This window comes from Desmodus rotundus, chromosome 5 (genome assembly GCF_022682495.2).
Source record: "Desmodus rotundus isolate HL8 chromosome 5, HLdesRot8A.1, whole genome shotgun sequence".
In the NCBI taxonomy this organism is placed as follows: Eukaryota; Metazoa; Chordata; class Mammalia; order Chiroptera; family Phyllostomidae; genus Desmodus; species Desmodus rotundus.
This window is the reverse complement of record NC_071391.1, coordinates 24,502,491-24,523,096: the sequence shown is the minus strand read 5'-3', so window position 1 is coordinate 24,523,096 and position 20,606 is coordinate 24,502,491. Positions and strand designations below refer to the sequence as shown.

The 20,606-nt window shown below is 37.3% G+C and overlaps 1 protein-coding gene across 1 annotated transcript in view; it reads right to left on the bottom strand.

The window, feature by feature from the left end:
- Positions 1-20,606, bottom strand: part of DCDC1 (doublecortin domain containing 1) — a 367,520-nt gene that overhangs the window by 62,445 nt on the left and 284,469 nt on the right. Inside the window, exon 19 of the mRNA XM_045194050.2 lies at positions 8,008-8,131. Coding sequence (XP_045049985.2) covers positions 8,008-8,131 — 124 coding nt within the window. The remainder of the gene's footprint in view (positions 1-8,007; positions 8,132-20,606) is intronic.

Sequence of the window (20,606 nt, the reverse complement as noted above, 5' to 3'; positions counted from 1 at the left end):
TTTGTTCATGTGTGAAATATCTTTAATATGAGAAAATTAAGAAGGTATGAAAAGTACTTTTACAACCTAAAATAATATCTTAAACTAAATTTACTTGGAAAAGAAGAATTATTTGGGGAACACTCAAAAAAACATAGTGAGATAATAAAACAAATTTCAGATGCTTCAGTACTAGGATTCAGTTAATTTGTATTCATTTATTTATTAATTCATGCATTATCCAAATGTCGTTTACTGTATTCTAGGCACAGTGCCAGACATTGGAAATAAAACTACGAACAAGATAGGATAGATACTCTTCCACGAGGAATTTCTAGTGGGTGCTCAGAAACCTACCTAGAAATAAATTTGCAATTGAATAGTGTAAGACAATAGCAACAGGGTGTGCATGAGGTGTGATGGGGCCACAAAGGAGGAGAAACGAACTCGGAAATGCCATGTGATCATCCTGAAGCTTTAGTAGGAGTTAGCGCAGTAAAGGAGGGGTAAAATGATGGGGCAGTGTATGTATCAGATGTGAGGAGTAACAGAACATGATGTTTGGAAGAGTAAAAGGAAGTAAGGGTAGCTCCCAGGTGTGTAGCTTGGGTGACTGGTATTGCCATTCTCAAAAACAGATGTTGTGGAAGAACAGTAAACGAGGAAAGGGATAATCAGAGGTGACGTTAGGCAAAGTCCAAGTTCTTTCTTTCTTTTTTGTCTGTATAAACAATTGTCCTGGCAGCAATTAATTCTCCATTAATCTGCAGTAACCATCTGGTAAAATATCACAATTCCATGTAAGTGTGGGTCTGTTTCTGTGTGTTTTATTTCCTTCAATTTGTCAGTTTCTCTATCCCAGTAGAGTACCATGCTGCCTTCCGGAAACTGGCTCTCTTCCCTGCATCTATTGAAATGTGCTGATATGATTATCTACCTTGTCATTGGCTACGTGTTAATCACATTAATTGATTTTTAAAACTTTAAGCTAATCTTGCATTTATAAATCAATCAAAATTAGTCACAGTGCATTATCTTTTTAAGAGATTGCTGAATTAAACTTGCTGATATTTTACTTAGGATTTTTGCATGTAGGCTCATAAATAAAATAACATGTAATTTTCTTATACTATCCTCATCAAGGTTTAGTATCAAATTTATCTTAGCCTCATAAAATAAATTGGGAAGTCTTGCTTCTTTTATAATACTTCCGAATATTTGTTTCTTACATGTTTACAATTTGCCAATAAAACTATTTGGACACAGTGTTCTCCTTGTGAGGATATTTTAACTACTGACTCTCTTTCTTCTGTGATTACTTGGCTATTCAGGCTTTCAATTCCTTCTCAATTCCATTTGGTTAAATTACTTTTGCCCAGGAAATTGACTATTTTATTTATGCATATTATTTATCATGAAGCTACTTATAACATATTTGTATTATTTTTAAATCTCTCAGCATCTATACTTATATCTTTAATTCCTAATATTATTCCTTTACTCTTTTTTTGTTAACCAGTTTAGCAAGGTATATCCATTTTATTAATATTTTTAAGAAACAATTTTTGACTTTGTTGATTCAGTTTCATATGTATCATATTGATACATATTGATTTCTTCCCTAACTTATTATTTCCTTTCTTCTAATTCTTTGAGCTCATCCCACTATTATTTTCTTTATTCCTCAAGTTGAATACAATCTCATTGATTTTTAACCTCTCTTTTTTCAGTGTAAGTATTTAAGGTTATATATTTCCTTCAAGTATGCTTTAGGTGCATTTTCTTTGGTTCTAAATATTTGCTTTCTAAATTTTCATTATGATTTCTTAATGTCTTATTAGTTAAAATATCTTTTTAAATTTACCAATATAAGACCTTTTCTAATTATTTATTTAGTTACATATTTCTAAATTAATAAGAAGCAAAATCTGCTTTCACCTTCAAAACATACCAAGGACTCAGCTACGTTTTATCACCTCCAGTCCCATCACCTTGGTCCAAGACATTACTTCCCCTCACCTAGGGTTTGCAAAAGCCTTCTAACTGCTTATTCCTGCTTCTACCTTAGCCCCTTTTTGCCCTATTATTTTAGTGATCAGATCACTTTTCTGCTCCAAGCCTTCCAAAAGCTTCCCATCTCAGAGTAAGAGCCAAAGGTCTTACAATGGTCCAGGGCTCTGTGTGCTCTGCACCCACCTTCTTTGCGTGGCCTCATTTCCTGCTGCTCTCCCCCTACACACACTGCTGCTGCTACACTCACCTCATTGTTCCTAAAAAACACCATCTCAGGATCTCTGTGTTTCCGGGCATGCATGTTCCTTGGATTTGCTTGTACTTCAGGACTTTACTCAAATATTACCTCAAGAAAACCTTCCCAGGCCAATGAAAAATCTCCAAACCCTGCCCTGCCCCACTCCCCAACATTCCCTATCCCCTATGCTTGCTTCTATTTTCTCCTTATCACTGACCAACATCCATGAGAACATCGTGTGAATGGCCAAGAGCTTGGGCTCTGGGACCCAGAATTCCTGCATTTGAATCTCTGACCCATCCCTGGGTGTGTGCCCTTGGGCAAACCTTTGACCAAAGAGGGACGGAAGCTGATGGATGAATTCTTCCTTCTTTCTCCTCCAGGAGAGACTCTCCTAAGAACACTGTTTAAATGGCTCCCTGGGAGACAGTTTGATAACACATTCTCACTTTGGCTCTCCTTCCTTCCCTGTGTGTCCCTTACTGTTGCTCCCTGGGACTGCATTTCCTAAGAAAGCAGTAGCACATAAGCCCTTTGCTGCAGGCTCTGCTTTTTGAGAAGCCCAAGCAAAGGCACCATAATCTCATGAACTTAAAAGTGGAAGAAGTTTCCTAAAGGGGACATGGGTACAAATACCCAAAGAAGGGCAAATCGTGTTGAGCAGGCAAAAAGCCCCATCACTACAGAGCTGGTCCTAGTGTCTGGGCAGTGCCCAATGAACACGGCAAAGATAAAGGTGCATGTGGGTTGGAGAGATGTGCTGGTATGTTAGACCAATACAGACCAAGGCCTGTGGTCTTTGGTTTATGGAAGGTTCTTCATAGAAATAGAGCGATATGGTGTTAGAAAAATGAAGGACAACAAAAAACCATGGATTAAGCCTACTGGAGTGTTATTTCCTGCCCCTCTGTTTTCTCCATTGGAATTCTTATGCTCCCATTCATTTTTTAGTCATTTTCTCTGTGTTCACACCACTCCATGGCACAGCTGCATCAGCAGGAGACCTTGCTGGACCACGGTGCTTGCTTCCATGGATAATTCTGTTTTATCTTTCTCATCCCTCTCTCATAACCAGAGGCCTCCTATGCTTCTTTGGGAGTCCAGCTCTTAACCAATGATCTAAATTCTTAATCAAACTGGGCTTCCATCATCTATTTATTATTAATAAACTAATGATTCTTTAATTTTTTCTCTTGGGCCTTCCTACATACCCATTATTCCTCTTTATAGTTACAGTTAATTATCATGATATCTTAACAGATTAATAAATTGTGTACTTTAAAGTTTTTTCTATTTAACATGTACCCCTCCAGATGGATATATTTTAATTCAGTAATTTAGAAATTTTAAAATCACTATTCAGTTGTTCATTCTAAAATTTTAAGCTTCTTTGGGCTCATTTTTTGGTAATGATTTCATTTTGGAATCTGAAAATCCCTTGCTCCTTACCTTTACATGGTTAGAAATACAACTTCTCAATTTACAACATTTCTCTAAGAGGTGAGAAAATAATTTGAGTTCCTGGAAATTGTTCCAGTGAACTTCATCATAGAAAAACAAAATAATTCATTATCTTGTTTTTAGTAGGTCTTGCCGTATTTTTAAAATACGGATATCCTAAGACATAGAATGTTCCTTGCTTACAAAACATGGTGTTGATTGCCCTTCAGGATGAATAACATGTAACACCAAGAACAGCATGAAGTGGGTCAGTCCTCAGACCCACTGCCACCACTGAGAGGCAAATATTTTGGTATTAATGTCATCTCAGTCACCACAAAATAACTCCTGTTGTCCCTATTTCCCGATCTCTTCCTTTGCTTTTCAATCTGCTTTGAGAAGTTCTTATCGAGGAGTTAACAGAAGAATGTGAGTCCTGCTCAGGATAGTGTTTCTTAGGTGGTTTTCTTAGATTCAATATTTTGACTTAATTTTCAGGCTTGTTCAATCAGCCTGTCTACCTTTCCTCTCATACTGACCTTACACTGAACGGACTGGCTCAACGAATAGCCTTGGTTTCTGGGACACCAAACTTCTCATGTGAATTTCTTCTTTCTCCCTTCTTTGTCCTCTGCTCACCAAGTCTGCCTTCTTCCCTCTCCAGTCCCTTCCTTTTGACTCACAGCCTATATTTCTTACACTGTAAGCTCCATGAAGGTCGAGACCATGTCTCTCTCCTTCCTTGCTCTATCTGCATTGCATAAATATATAATAATCAATGATTAGATAAGTATTACAGTAAAGTTAGAAGATTAAAGCTAGAATAAAATTAATACATACACTGACAGTGACCATAGTGTTCTGAATCCTACAATATATCACATTTTTCATTGCAATTTATTTAAATGGGAAGTCTTCTTAAGAAAAAGTAATTGCATTTAATTATACACAAATAAAATTATATCTTTACTTAAGAAATAAATTATATGGAAATGGAATTGCAAGAAAATATGGTTCCTTCAGATAAGATAAATCCAGATTTTAAATGAAACAGATCACATTTAATTTGAGTGAGAACCGAGTTCCTTGCTTGGTAAATATTTCCTTCTCTTCCTCAAATATTTCAAGAAATAACAGGACTCTTAGGCTGTCTTCTTGCCACATATGATCTATTTGTCTCACCTCAGCTAATTTAATGCCTTAGTCCTTTCCCTTCGGTTTACATGTGAGGGCCCACTTCTTATTCACTCCACCCCAAAACTGCTGTTCTATTTGAATGGCTAGAGAACTTTGGAGTAGTCCATTTCATCTCTAAGATTATTTAGTTGTCAAATCCCAGACTACTGGCAAAATTTTTTATTTTTTTAAAGGTTAAAAGGAACCTGCTTAACTTAGGCTTCCTGATATAATTATCATTCATTATTTAAATTAATGAATTAACTGAATTACTTGTATACCAAGGTTAAAAAAATGTAAGCACAATATCTGTTACATTTGTGGTTGTCATAATCTCCTGTCTTTCCCTATTGAGAAAGTACACACTTCTGAGGCTTCCCTGTCTTCCCCCATCCCGTTAGGTGGGTGGGAAACTGGATAGTCTAATGACGGGTGCCCCAACTTCTGCAAAATTGGAAAAGTCTTTTTCGTTTGTTTGTTTTTGAGCTCTGCATTTTGTATACACATGCGATCAAATTGAAGGTTCAAACTTCATACCAGAACTGTTGTTTGCCCTCAACGACACATCTTTCCTTTCCCCTTTCTCACTGTGGTTTCTGGGTATAGATGAAAGTTCAATATCATTGGGAAAAGTGGACCATGGCCTCTATCTGGCTACTTATTTTTGACCCTTACAGGCCTCTGAGGATGTGCCTCTTGACCTCTTTGGCCACTGGGCAACCTGCTGGCACCTGCTCACCACCAGTTGAGGAGATAAGTTATCCTTCCTACTCCCTGGGTTTGGGCCTCTGCCCTTCCTGAACCTCTGAAGTAAATCTTATAATTAGCACAATTCTTGTCTTTTTTTTCTTAGTCTATTGCTGGGTCTATTGGTCTTTCTGTGTGCCCCTCTCCACCCTGGCCTCCACACTGGCTCTCGTGTTGCTACAAACCCTGAACTTCAGACACATAATGCACCTAGCTACTGGTTCAGACTACCCCACCCACAGCCTCTGGTATTTTGAAGAACCCCTTTCTCTTTCAACGAAACTCAGCGTTCTGGACTGTTGCTTCACTGCAGTCTACATACATGGGCGTTTGGGGCCCTACACAACGACTTCCTGGTTTCAGACCCCATCAGCCCTTCCCCCTAAAGGGCTGAGACTCTGATTCACTCAGTGGAGAGGTATAAGGAATTGTAATTTCAGGGTAAAAAAAATAAACTTGATTGAAGCCATAAAATATGACAAAGCAACTAAAAAATTAGGATAAAATATTTTTTTAAATCTTTTAGAACATATCATTGACCTAGCGGTAAAGCAAGACATACTAGAGACCCAGAGAAGAAAACAGAGTGCTGGAACTGGACTTTATCTTAGGGAATTTTCCAAACTCCAGTGAACCTCTGCTTTCATGGTCTTGTAGGGGAAGGGCACAGGGGAGAATTTTCAGGACCCAGCAAAGTTGGGAAGCCTCTTTGCTCATAACAGGAGAACCTCTTTGTTCGTAAAACAAAATCACAAGAGGATAAATATCATTGAAAAGGCAAACAAAAGTGACTATCTCTCCAGGTGGTTTAAGTAAAATAGACCACCTCAAACACTTTCTCTGTGTGAAAGAGAAAAGTAATCTTCACACTACAGGATTCCCCTCACTTGGAGTATAAAACACATTAGATGAAAATAAATAGAAAATTAATAATCTGAATGAAAAATGTTTGAAAATATGATGCAAAAATGCATCAGAAAGAGGAAAAAAGAAGAAAGCATGAGAGGCTAAGAGACATGGGGGTCAAAATGAGAAGGTCCAGCAGGCACCTAATCAGAGCTTTCCATAAAAAAATGGAGTGAGGGGAAATAGGAGAAAGATTATTTGAAGAGATAATGGGTGATAATTTTCAGAAATGATGCAAGATACCCATACATAAATTCAAGAACCCCAAGCAGGAGAAATAAAAAGAAATCCTCTTTCAGACATATTATGGTGAAACTTGAGAATACCAAAGAAAAGGGAGGATTTTAAAAGCTGTCAGGGAGAAAAGACAGATCACCCTCCAAGGAATAACATTCAGAGTGAGAGCTGACTCCTCTGTAACAACGAGAGGTAGAAGTCAGTGGGGATATCTTCAGAATGAGGGCAAAATGAACACATTCTCAGAAAGCAGAAATGAAGTTTGCTGCCAATAACTAAAAGAAGGGTGTACTAAGCAAAAGGAAAGTAACCCCAGTTGGAAAGACTGAGATGTAAGGGGAATTTATAAGAAGAAAGAAGAAAACTTTAGGGTAAATCTAAGTACATAGTAACTACATACAACAATGTCAATATCTTGTGGATATTTTTTAAAAGATAAGAATACATGACAACAATAGAGTGTAAGTGACAAATGAAATGATAGAAGTATTCTAATGTTCTCAGTTATTTGAGAGAAAAGTAAATATATTTGTTAATTTTAGATTTTGATCATTTACATATGCAAGTTAAAAATGTTTAGATTAATTACAAAAATAAAGGGTAGAAATAGAGGATATAATTTCCAAACTAGCAGATGAGAACAATACAAGAAAACAACTCAATCAAAAAGTAAGAATGGAGAAAAAATGAAACAGAGAAAAAGCAGAACAAACATAAAGCAAGTAACCTAAATAAAATATACGTAATTACAATAAATAGAAAAGACCAAATCCTTATGCAGCAATAAAGACTCTCAGATCGTTTTTTAACATGAACTATATACTGATTATTGGAGACACCCTAAACAGAAGAACATACAAAGAAAGTAAAAGGGTAAAAATGAGAAATACTAGGCAAACAACCAAAAAAAGCTGAAATATTTCTGTTAGTATTGAATAATTGAGGCTTTCACTAGAACTTGAGCGAGTGTACATGATAACATTTCAATTCACCACAGAGATACACTATTTCCAAGTGTGTTTGTGTACCTAAGAATTAAATTTAAAAATACATAAAGTAAAACTTAACGACATACAAGAAAAAATAAATTCATCTCCACAACGGAAGACTTAAATGCGTGTTTCCAATTAATTGATACAACAACAGAATTAATTAATCTCTTACACCTAACAGCTGCAAATCAAAAGCTGCATGGAAATTGTTATAAGCACTGCTGGGCCTTAAAACTTAAGTATCAATAGCCATGTCTTACAGTAAGCAAAAAATACCACCTCATTCAGCTGGCCGCTGGGAAGGACTGGCCACATGTAGGTAAGCTTATTCCAGAGAGGATTTTCTACCCTGGAATGCTTCCACTGGCCCGGCTTACTGGTCCCGGCGTGTTTTATGGCCCACCTAAGAAAAATAAAAGACAAAAGAAATTTAACAAGGTAAAATATCACTTCTCAAAATATTTATTGAGTACTCATTATGAGCTAGGCAAAGAATTAAAAACCCAGATCTGATAGTTTACTGTGTATAAGAGACACAAATAGAAGTAATATTAAAATAAAAGAATATATTTTTAAAAATCAGGAAAAATTGGCAATGTTATAATTGACATTGGAATTTGAGGTAGGCAAATTAGAGTAACACTTATTTTATAATAACTGTGACATAAATAACAATACTAACAAAAAAATTCAAGCAAAACTTTTTAGACATTAAATGAGAAACCAACCTAGACAACCTACTAGATTACAATCTACTAGATAAATTTTTTCTTAAAGTAACAAATAAGGATCCAAAATATCTGACTTTGGGTGGTGGGCACACAATCTATACAGATCATGTGTCGTAGAAATGTACACTCAAAACCCATATGATCTTATTAACCAACGTCATCCCAATAAATCTAATAAAACTAAAAACAATTTTCATAAAACTAAAGAAATAAATGACTAAAATAAAATTAAAATATCTGTTATAAGTAATAAATGTAAGTATGACTTTTTAAGATACATTGTAGTCTGCTAAAAGAAAATACATCCTTCTCAACAATTCTTAGAACGTTTATAATATTTGCCACTAACCAAGTAAACTTCAATTACAGTTGTAAAATGAAAACTGAACAAGTCAATCTTTGTGACAAATGATACAATAAAATTAGAAATAAATGAAAGTTTAAAACTTACAATTTCAATCACAAGATAATTTTAAAAACACAGTCTCCCTTCCAAAATACTATTTTACCAGATGGGAAAAAAGTACCATGACCAATACCTATTTAGAAAGCAACAAAAAGAACAACCATAAAAACTTAAAGGATTCATCTAGAATTATAGTCAAAGGTAAATTCATAATGGTAAATGCTTGTTTATTAAGAACTAGAGAATGAAAATTAATAAAGTATTAAACTCAATTTATTTTAATTTATTTAAATTATCTTATGGAAAACAGATAAAAGGGAATAATAAATATTCAAATAGAAATAAATAATTTAAAAATTAGAACATCAGTAGAATGGTTTAAAGAAATGTTTTTGAAATAAATAAAATACCAACTCTTTTGCGTATAAGTATAGATTAATAAAAACAATACAAACTAAATAGAAAAACTGAGCTAAATTATCCTTCATGGAGATTAAAAGAGTATATTCTGCATGTATATGTTAGTCAATGAAAAATTTCTTTATTATTATTTTTTTATCCTCACCGAGGACATTTTTCATTGCTCACTGAGAGAAAGAAAGGGAGGGAGAGAAACACTGATGTGAGAGAGAAGCATCAACTGGTTGCCTCCCCGATGCACCCAGACCACGGATGGTACGCACCCCGAAGGGGGACCGAACCCACAACCTAGGTATGTGCCCTGACCAGGAATTGAACCTGCAACCTTTTGGTTATGGGACAACGTTCCAACCAACTGAGCCAAGCTGCTCAGGGCTCAATACTAAATTTCTGATAAAATAAATGAATTAAAATACCTCATAGATTTGAAATAGAAAACATGTTTTCTATTTGAAATAGAAACATGCCTTGCTCATATGACTTCACAGGTCATAGAACAGATCATTTTCATGCAATATAAAATATTCTAAACCGTAGAGATACAAAAAGCTAGCTAATTCATTTCACAAAGGGGAGATAAGCTTCATAATAAAGTCAGTTACTGGTAATTTAAAAAGTAATACAGCAATCTTACTTGAAATTAAATATATAAAAATTTTAAATCATTATTAGCCAGTAAAATTTAACATGATGGCAAGAGAATAATCACTATAGTTACGTAATACTGAGTCTAGAAATAAAATGATAGACATTTATTAATATAATAAATCACTGATTAATGAATGAGAATACAGGAGCAGTCCCATAATCTTCTAGCATACATGATGGTCATCTGAGCCTGAAAATTTTCTGAGACTGCTCAGCCTCATCAGAACCACCTGCAGTATTCAAACTCATGGTCAAGGGCCCAGGTTTCCCACAAGCTTGCTGAAAATTCTTGGAGCCTGTACACCAAGACGTGGAGGCGGCAGAAAAGACCTGTCCTTTGCCAACATAGAACCTGCCTCTCTGCTGCTGCAGAGCTACCTGTGCTCTGAGGCCAGTGCTTCTGCTTGTACCTGGATTGTTCCTCTCTCATCCAGAAGTATTAATTTTCCTGCTCTTCTGAGTCATTTCATCTTCATTATGTCTGACAGCTTGATATCTTAAAAAAGAGAACAAAAAACTTTCTCTATACCCCACATCTACCTCCAGTTACTGCCTTCTTTCTTGTGTCCCTTTACAGCAGATTCCTTAAAAGACTCACCTCCTGTTCTCCCTTGTCCTCATAAACCAATTCGAATTAGATTTTCATCTCTGAAACTCCAATGAAACAGAGCCATCAGTTTTAACATTACCAAAACCAACGGTCTTTTCTCCAGCCTGTACTAACAGCAGTGTGTAACAAATGACCACTTTCTTGATTTGACTTCACCTCCGTGAAACCACAATCTCCTGGTTTTTCTCCCAGGTGAGCAGCCAAAATTGTTAGTCTCCTCCTGTGTTCCAGAGGGTTTGAAATAAATGCTCTGAAAATACAGGGCCTGCCACTTTAATCAAGTTTTTAAATGCCCATTGGTTTGGTGCATTGCTGTAAGGTAAAGGACGGGCTGTTGATTAAAAGGTTCATCTTCCTGGCTGCAGTGCCTACATAACTTCAATCCATCAGGGTATCTTTAAAAGGAACTGGTCAAGTTCACCTTCCAGGGCTAATAAACATTCACATAAAGCAAAGGCCATTAGATTGCAGAGTTCCAGCACAACATGAGCTTTTATGTAAAAGCAATAGGCCTCTTAATATTGTTTTATAAATGAAGAGCTGACAGACCCGTAACTGTACGGCGCTAGCAAGCCCAGCTATACTGACTGTACATGTGCATAACATAAATCAGGACTTCACAGCATCAGTAAGGACTATGGGAATCTCAGTTCCCAAAAGCCAACACTAGGTGGAGACAGTGACTCATGCAACGCTGCAGGCAGCCTTTCTCTTGTCCTTTCAGAAATTATTTCTATTTAATATTTTCCATTCCTCGCTTCAGTGTGGAAAAGGGTGTTGCTAAACAATTGGTATTTCAACAGGAACATTTTATAAGACACAGTATCTCGTGCTTTAGAAAAGCCTACGCGAAAACACATGCTCGTGCCCTGCAAGGTGGCCAAATCAGGTTCAAAAGCAAGTTTATGTATTTAAAATAATGTCTGTATTAACCCTGCCTTTCCATTAAAGGTAAAATTCTATTTGTAATACTTCATGAGTATTTACCCCAGAGTATGACCAAAGTGAAAAATATCCTCCTAGACATATCTTAAAAGATCAAAACTTAAAGTTCTTCAATATTTCAGTTGACAGATAGCTATCTCCTCCCTCAAAAACTGTGTCCAGGATTGATCATATCAATTCCTGTCTAATTAATGAAATCATGGATCCACCAGAGAGCTCTGTTCAACTAGTTTTATAAAGAAATGGAAGACAAAGCACTTTAGATAATGTTTTTTGGAGTCCTGTGCCTTTGACAGAAAAGTATTATTTTTCAGTCTTGGAAATCAAGTAAAATAAAAACAAATCTAAATGCATCCCAATGGAAGGGATATAGTCTTTTTAAATGTTATATCAGGAGGTCAAAATTATATTGTCTTCAACAATGTAATGATCACAGTGATAAAATATGATACAATATATAATTTGGCTCTGATACAGTAAATTATAAATATTCTGGCAAATCAGAACCTAATTCAGCAGTATTTAATAGACATGCATGTAAATATTAAATCCCCACTCCACAGTTGCCAAAGAAACTCTTTTTGCTTTGCACTTTATTTAACTGGTCACTTTTTGTTTTTTGTGTGTGTTTTTTTTAAAGTTATCTAAGCCACAAGATTAGAATACTTAGAATTCATCTATCATGAATTTAAAATCGCATGGTTCCTCAGAAACAGTGAAAGCACATTATTCATACAGAACAATAATACATTCCATACATTTATTTTGATAGAAATCAGTTTATAAGAGTAATTTTAAGTACTCAGTCTCTGAAAAAAAGAAAAGGATAGAAGAAATGGGCCTCTTGCAAAAATAATGATATAAAAACTATCCACTTCAGTGGAATTTAATAACAGCCCAACAAGTTCCGATGGACTTGAACCAGTTTTGGAGTTTTCTAAAGGTCGAGTCCTGTAGACAAGGGAAGAAGTCATTCCAAGTCAGGAACTACACACGCAGACGCATCTGAAACACTGTATAAAGGTTAGAGATCGGATACACAGTGGGAAGCCTGGGTCCATCACGTACAGTCTCCAGTCTTTCACCAGTAGTACCACTGTATGAAATATTTCAGGATACATTTATTTTGCAATTTACATTGAGTATTAAAAATAAATGTAATAGTTTATGTAAATAATTCCTTCTAAGATTTAAACTTTAAATAACTACCCTAACAGAAACAAGGCACTGACCGCAGTGTTATTAATTTGCCAGCCTAAATTCACAAAGATCAAGTAACTTTTGCATATCAAATATTATTGTATTTATTTCTGGAATATATTGTACAAGCTAATAAATGCATTTGTAGTTTGCTCTTCTGCTTTATATATTCCCGTTCGCCCGTGTCTTTACATTATTTTGATAACTAGCAAACTCCGTAAGACAGAGCCAGGGTTTGTTTGTTTGTTTGTTTGTTTATTCATTCACACATCAGTTTGTAGTCCCACTTATTTATGCATTCATTGGCTGCTGCTTCTGTGTGTCCTGACTGGGGATTGAACACACAACCTTGGCATAAAGGGACGATGCTCTAACCAACAGAGCTACCCACCAGGGTCGAGCCTAGATTTTAATGGCACCTAAAAGCTAAAAGGGAGAACTCTGTGACCACGTTCCCATTGTGTGGAACTGGGGATTTCTGAAAATGAGAAATGGTTCCACGAATGACGCTGAAAACAATTTTTATTTCATAATAATTTCCAAAATTTTATATTATTTTCCTCTCAGTCGAAGATCATTAATTAAGCCTTTTAACACAATCCAAAGTTACTTCAGGAGATCAGTTGTGAAACATGGTGGGAACCTATAGTGCATTAACAGTAATTGCCAGCAATATGCATTGTTATATATGGCTATAGAGGTATTTATAAAGTCAAACCTGACCTCTCTTGCAAGTTTGCTTTTTAAAGTACGTCTGCTCTATTTGTTGTTTTTCTAGTTGGTTGAGCTTCCTGGTTATTTAGATTCTGGATACACAGAAGTAATCTATATCCAGCATTAAAAACCTATCATTATCTCTCATAGAGAGTTACATACTTGTGTAAAAGCAAGGCTGTCTTTGCAACTACAGTAAAATCTCCATCAGGTGCAAGTTTTGTAAATAAAAACAAACTTCCTTTAATAGTACTTAGTTATGGTCGAGCCCCTGTAATCTTTGAGTTCTTGAACCTGCTTACCAGCTCCCTGAACCTGGTAGGTTCAGTATCTCAGATCTTTGGGGGATCCCTCTGAAGTTTCTGTGTCATTTTTTTTACAAATAAGGGAAATGAATAACCATTTATTGAGCACCTGCTTGTTGTCCCCAGTACTACAGGGAATCCAAAAGAAGTTAGAGAGGGCTTTTCCCCTCAGAAAAATTATAGCATTTTAAGGAAAAGAAAAAAATATATATATATACACACACCTGGGAAAGTTTTTTGAAAACAAGACAGTATGTAAATGAAAAATGGCACTATCAATAAGAGTAATAACAGGTAGAACTAAAAACAATATAAGCTTTTTATTATGGAGAGAAACTGTTGGGCCCTGGCTGGTGTGGCTCAGCAGAGACAGCACCAGCCTGCAAACTGGAGGTCTCTGGTTTGATTCGTGGTCAGGGCACATGCCCTGGGTTGTGGGCCAGGTCCCCATTTGGAGGCGTACAAGAGGCAATTGATCAATGTTTCTTTTCTCTCCCTCTTTTTCCCCCTCTGCCTAAAAAATAAAAATAAAAAATTTAAGAAAAAGAAAAACTGTTGGGGAGTGGAGAGCCCTTGAAGGATGCATGAATATTTCTAGTTATAGAGAATAAAGAGTTTGGAACAATGAAAGGGAAGAAGGTAAAGATGTCATTTCAAGAGCTAAAGAAGAATATACTTTTTGGTATTATGTAATAAATCCAAAATATATGTTTCTTAAAGACACAGAGTTATAGCTAGAAGAGAAAGTGATTCATATCTATAGCCTTTCATTTTCCAGTCTCAGTTATGTCTAGCCAACTCTTTTGCTCAAAGTAAAGTCAGTCACCATTTAAAGTTCTTGACTGCCTCCATTTTTCCATAGCAGGAAGGAATAGTTACCCCCCAAATCAGTTCTCCCTTCCTTTGGTGGCAATAGATTTTTAGATGGGCACAACAGTATCCAGCTAAAGATAAGATTTCCTTGCATTTGGGTGTAGCCATATATCAAACAAAGTTCTAGCCAAATGAGCTGAGTAGATGTGACGTGAAGACCTTATCTTTAAAGCTATTAAACATGTCCTTTTTCTCCATCCCACTGGCTGGAATATGTCAAGAGCTGGAACAGCCACTTTCAACCCACAGGTGAAAGCCATATGATAATAATGGCAGAGCTGCCTACCAGCTCCATAGTGCCACCTTCCCTATAAACAGTCATACAGAGAGGAGTGAGCTTCTACAGCAGCCTAAAAGCTCTGCAGTGTTTGTGCAGCTTAACCTACACGACCTAGTATAACCTTGGTCATTTCCATTGCTCCAGTCTTCTACGTTTTCCTGTGCTTCCTCCGAACCTTTTACCACTTTCTCTGTTACTGACCTCTGAGGAACTGTCACAAGTTGCTGTCACACTGATAATTTCTCTCTTCCCTAACTCTCACGGCTGCTTTCATTAATTCCTGTCCTGTCTTTTCCTTCCTTCGAGGTTCACCCATTGGTGTATCGAATGGTGACCTTCTCTGACTTCTTCAATAAATCCTCTTAAGAGGCAGTGAGTGGTCGCTCTTCAGAAATACTGGCAATTAAAAAGCCTGACCCCACCTGCCTGGTCTAGAAGGTACTGTGTGGGCCCCCAGGGAGGCATGGGGTGCGCTTTAGTCATCGCTCTATCACGACTCAGGATGGGTCCGTGGAGACTGCCAGCCATGAAGAAGTAAGTGGTAGCTTTTTGTAAGCATTCCCTCCTCAGAAACATTTCTCCAAACAGCTATTAAGGTCTACAGATTGTCGATCGTGAGTCATACTTTAGTTGTGCATCAGAAAAAGATCCTGGGAGACAGCTGAGAAAAAAGAACAAGCAACTGAGAGGAACAGAACATGGCAGAGGTTCCAAGTGAATAGGACAAGAACGGTTATCTAGAGAAAAGGAATGATGAGGTTTGAGAGCACTGGAAAAAGAATAACTATCAATAGGAAGCACACAAAAGAAATCAATTACAACAGGGCTCTTTCGCCTAAAGTCAGTCTTGGGAAGCAGCATCCCACACATTTTCACATTATGTTGCTCTGTGCCAGGGATCCGAGGTTGGGAATGTGAAAATATTACCAGTATTTGATCAGCAGGAGGGAGAATCCAAGGATGTGAAACCTGCAGACGTGAAAAGCTGACTATTTTTTAGGAGAAAACCCCCATGTAGAGCGGGCCTGTACAATTCGAACCCATGCTGTTCCTGGGTCAACTGTACTTCCTTGGGCTAGAAATTCAGAAATATAATTCTAAGTCGAAGAACATTAACACTTAAAATTCTTGATGCATACTGCCATATTGTTTTCTAAAGCGGTGGTGTTGATTGGAATTCTTTTCCGTAAAATCATTTGGCCAATATCTATGGTTTGGGCTATAGTGTTTAAAATTACTTAACTCTGATTTGGGAGGTGACCAACAGAAAAATAAATTCTCGAATAGTTGTATGGGCAGCCTGTCAATGGTAGATAATCTACCCATTCTGCTATGGATCTGAAGACTTAGTGAGACCATCCCAGATGTCTGGGTTCAGTGCTTCTGTATAATGAACTTTTTCCTACAAGCACCACTTAATTTTCTATTCCCCTGTGTGGTGTGTGAAGACAGGGATCTTGACCACCTTGCACAGGATTGTATCCCCGAGTCTAGCACAGTATGTGAGACGTAGGAGACCCTGAATAATATTTCCTCCATAAATAGAAGAGTAAAGCTTAGTGGGGACAGTCATCTAGTTCAGAGTTTGACCCCAAAATTAGAATTCCCAACTCTATATTTGCAAGTAATTCATTCCTTATGATCTTTTAAAATATAAGCATAGTCATCAAATACCTACATATACTACATGTACATATAACCATGTGCTAAGTTTTGTGGGGACTTAAAAAAAGTATAAAAAGATAATGCCTGCAGTTCCTATTTTGATGGAAAGACAGGATATACACAGTAAAAGATAATACAACACAGCTGTGCTATCCAATAAGGTAGCCATTAGCTACATGGGTTCTTTAAATGTACATTTCAATGAACTAAAATTAAAGCAAAAATGTATTCCTCAGTCACACTACCCACATTTGAAGTGCTCAACACCTCAGCACTGCAAGACAGCAGAAGAGAAATTAAGAAGATCTGAGAGGCAGTTAGGGGGTCAGAAGCTGAGAGTAGGGGCGGGAGTCAATGAAGGAGAACAATTTGAATTGACTCCACAGGAGAGAGTACTTCATGAGTTAAAGAAAAGCAAAAGCATCTTGTTGGAAATTTAAAGAATGATTTGAGAAACCAGCGGGTTAGGAACATGTCTGCCATATAAGTGTCCTCAGTTGACTAAATGGGTCTGTATTTTACTCCTTTATGACTAAAATATTAATCTCCCATAAAATGCCTGCACACAAGACTTCATACTCACACTTTACTATGCTAAGAGGCAAAAGTTTAAGTGTTAGATCCCCAAATAAAATTGTGTTAAAGGATCCCTGTGGGCAATGCTAGATGTAAACTCAGCAGACCACTTCCTTCTCCTCCCGCTGCCTCTCATTCCCGCCCCCCTTCTTTCTGACACCGTCACTGTGGGTGCTGCAAGACGGTTGTGTGGCCCCCATGTTCTGGGTCCCCGCTCATGGCACCCTGCAGTCACTGTGGAGAGGCGCCTGACTCCCAAGTGCTTTCATGTCAAATTCGGCCACGGTGGGAGTATGACAATCTGGTAGCTATTCCTTAGCAGGGTGGGCTGACCCACCCAGATGTACCAAATAATTGATGAAAAGTTGCATAAATTTTGGACCTTTGTTCTGCTCTTTAACTGGGAAAACCCTGAGCCAGCACGTGCCAAGGGAAGGCCCACTGCATCTCTCCCACTGCTTTTATTTTTGGATATAGATATTTTATTGTATTTTTCCATTATCATTTATCCCTCTTATACCCTCTCTCCCCCCTGCAATCACCACACTGTTGTCCATGTCCATCAGTCCTCTTTCCATTTTGCTCGCTCTTCTACCCCCTAACCAACCCCCCTAACCAACCTGCTCTCTATGAATCTGTCTCTACTTCGCTTGTTAGTTCAGTTTGTGCACTAGATTCCACCTAGGAGTGAGATCATATGGCATTTGTCTTTCTCTGGCTGGCTTATTCCACTTAGCACAGTGCTTTCCGACGTTTTCCTTCTCATTGCTGTGACCAGTGAAGGCTAGGGAACGCTTCCCTTACCAGCCTTCAGACCCAGATGACTCTTCTCTTAAATCTGAAAGGAATTTATGGGCTACTTTGTTTTATCCATCACTTCTTGATGAGGAAGGTGAGGTTCTTTCTAGCTCATCCTGGGAGAGCTTGCAGGAAATGCAGATCCCTACAGCTGCATGAATCACACAGTTTACCCGGGGAAAATCCCTTTAGACATATACAGGGCCTTGAGTGCCCAGAGAGTAACATAGTCTGTCAGAAAAAAGGTTCCCAACAAATGTTTGTTGAGTAAATGGTTAAAATCAGGATGTAAGGTGGTCCTCTCTCTGTACTCTACAGAAAAAGTGAGTTTTCTCTGACAGTCAAGAATCAACAGTGACTTCTCATCATCTCTGAGACTCTTGAAATAGTCCTTTATATTTCCCTTCCAGTGCAGTACGTTATACAAAGGAAACTCTTAATAAACCCACGTGTGAACAATTTTTTTGTCACAGTGTGATACTGTGGGTACAAAAAATCCAGTTTGTCGGAAATGGGTCTGTTAGACTAGACTGTCACCTTCATGGGGGTTTGTCTGTTTTGTCGCTGTTCATCTGTAGTGCCTAGAGCAGCATCTGGGACAGAGCCCACACTAAATAACTCTTATAAAACGTAGTACCGACTGCAGAGAGGGGCAGTCAGGGTCCTCCTGCTTTACTCGGTGTGCGGGGAGGGCCTGGGGTCGGTCAAGGGGACATGGGCTGTCGCAAAGATTCTGATAATAAATAGCCAATTCTGTAAGGCGGGACAAGGACCTCTTTCAGTGTCTTTAATGATCTATCTCAACAGTAAAACATTTTCTAGAAAAATATGACTGTTCATGAGATACCTTAAAGTGGCCAAAAGGTAGGTTTTTTTTTAACTTTTAGTCTAAAAATGACATAAAATGTAAATTTTAAAGATAAAGTTAAAATTTCCAATGAAATTTTAAAATGTGTCACACAACACATGCTCTCTTGAAATCAAAATAAATTCCAGCTTCAATTACAAAAAGAAAATTCTAAATTCACAAAAATAAAGCACTTTCTCTTGTCAGGACTCTACCTGCCAGCAGAGGCGCCCACCAGGCATTTGCCGGCAGAGCAAGTGGTGGAGAGTGAGCAATCTGACACCATGTCCCTGGGATGAAACCTTGGGATGAAACCCTGGCTTCACCCCCGACTGGCTGGGTGCCCCTGGGCATGCTACTCTTGGGATTAGGAGATACCTACTTTGGAGGGTTGTTATAAAGACTAAACCCATTGTTATTTCTAAGGGAACAGAATAGAGTCCAGCTCATAGTCAGCACTCTGGAGGTCTGACTTCTAGAGCTAAATGTCATGTTATTGTTAAATGACATAAATGGTGTGTGACACATAGCATGAGCTATTCTTACCATATGCCAAATTATATTTACTCTCAAAAAACAGGCATGGTCTCTAAGTGTTGTTCAATTTAAATTCTAAATGCTGTTCTCTAAGCTAGCTACAAAGCAATTCTGGTAATAACAGCAGATTTCAACCATCTCAAAATATTTTTAGCGTCTTACCACGATCGATTGGGGCTAATGTAACATTCATTCAATGGGAGTTTTGTAAGTCAGCAGGTGGAAAGGCTGTGTTTTAACTTTGTCTTTCCTGGCTAGCGAAGATGTATGTTCAACGGCTCAATCATTTAAAACCTGTGCTGAAGTTACAGAATAATAAGAAAGAACCTAATCTCCGTCTGCGCTGGAATGCTGCATGCAACCCGTGCACCGAAAGCCTCAACTCAGCTGGAGCGCAGGACCCAAGGACAGCCACCTGGAAATAGGGTGAATGGACTGTACAAACTATAGTGACAGCGACAACAATACTTAATAATGCCTTTCCTCCATCTTTTAAAGTGAAAATGACATCACTTATATCTGTTTTTATTTAAGAAAATTTTAGGATTTTGTTATTTTCCTTAAAATAGGTAAACTTAAATTCTTAACCTCAAATATTCCCATAAAATAAATTACATGTGTGTAAACTCATGCATGTGAATGGCTCAGTAAAAGGAATCCAAAAATTGTCCATATTGGGGTTCCCATAAATAGTTTCTACTTTTCCCACTATTAATATTGGTGTTATTTTTCTTAAAGCATCTCTTGTTAAAAAGACACTTTACAACTTCTTCATTGGTAAGTTAAAGTTACATATCACTGAACAATAACCTTCAAATTTTAGCATTACAACTTCAATGAGATCTGTGAATATATTATCAGAGGTGTCAGGCTCACAATGAAATTAAGTTAATACACATTATCCACCGAACTTCACAACATTACCTTCTTTTTCACACAAATCAGACTGATTTGAAAGATAAGTATTTGTTTGAAGATTAATAGCAACATTCTTTTGTTTCATTTTATGCAGCTTTAAGACTGAAGGAGGCTTAGGAATTAATTGCAGGCTTCTAATAAACACAATGATGTAATGACGTATTTCACATTACTGGTTTATGTTTGATTCCAAATAAATTGCGGATTTTTTTCTGGTGTGATACTAAAACAATTACCATTTTGCAAAAAGGATAATTAGTCTGCAATTTTTTCACATTAGATCATATATCTCTAAAGAGTGCCCACGGGTTTGATAGTATTCAGCTGCTGTGTATTTATTTTTCATTTTTCCTTCTGATGCACCGCCCCATCAGTGCTGACATTTAAATGAGTGAGTATTCAACA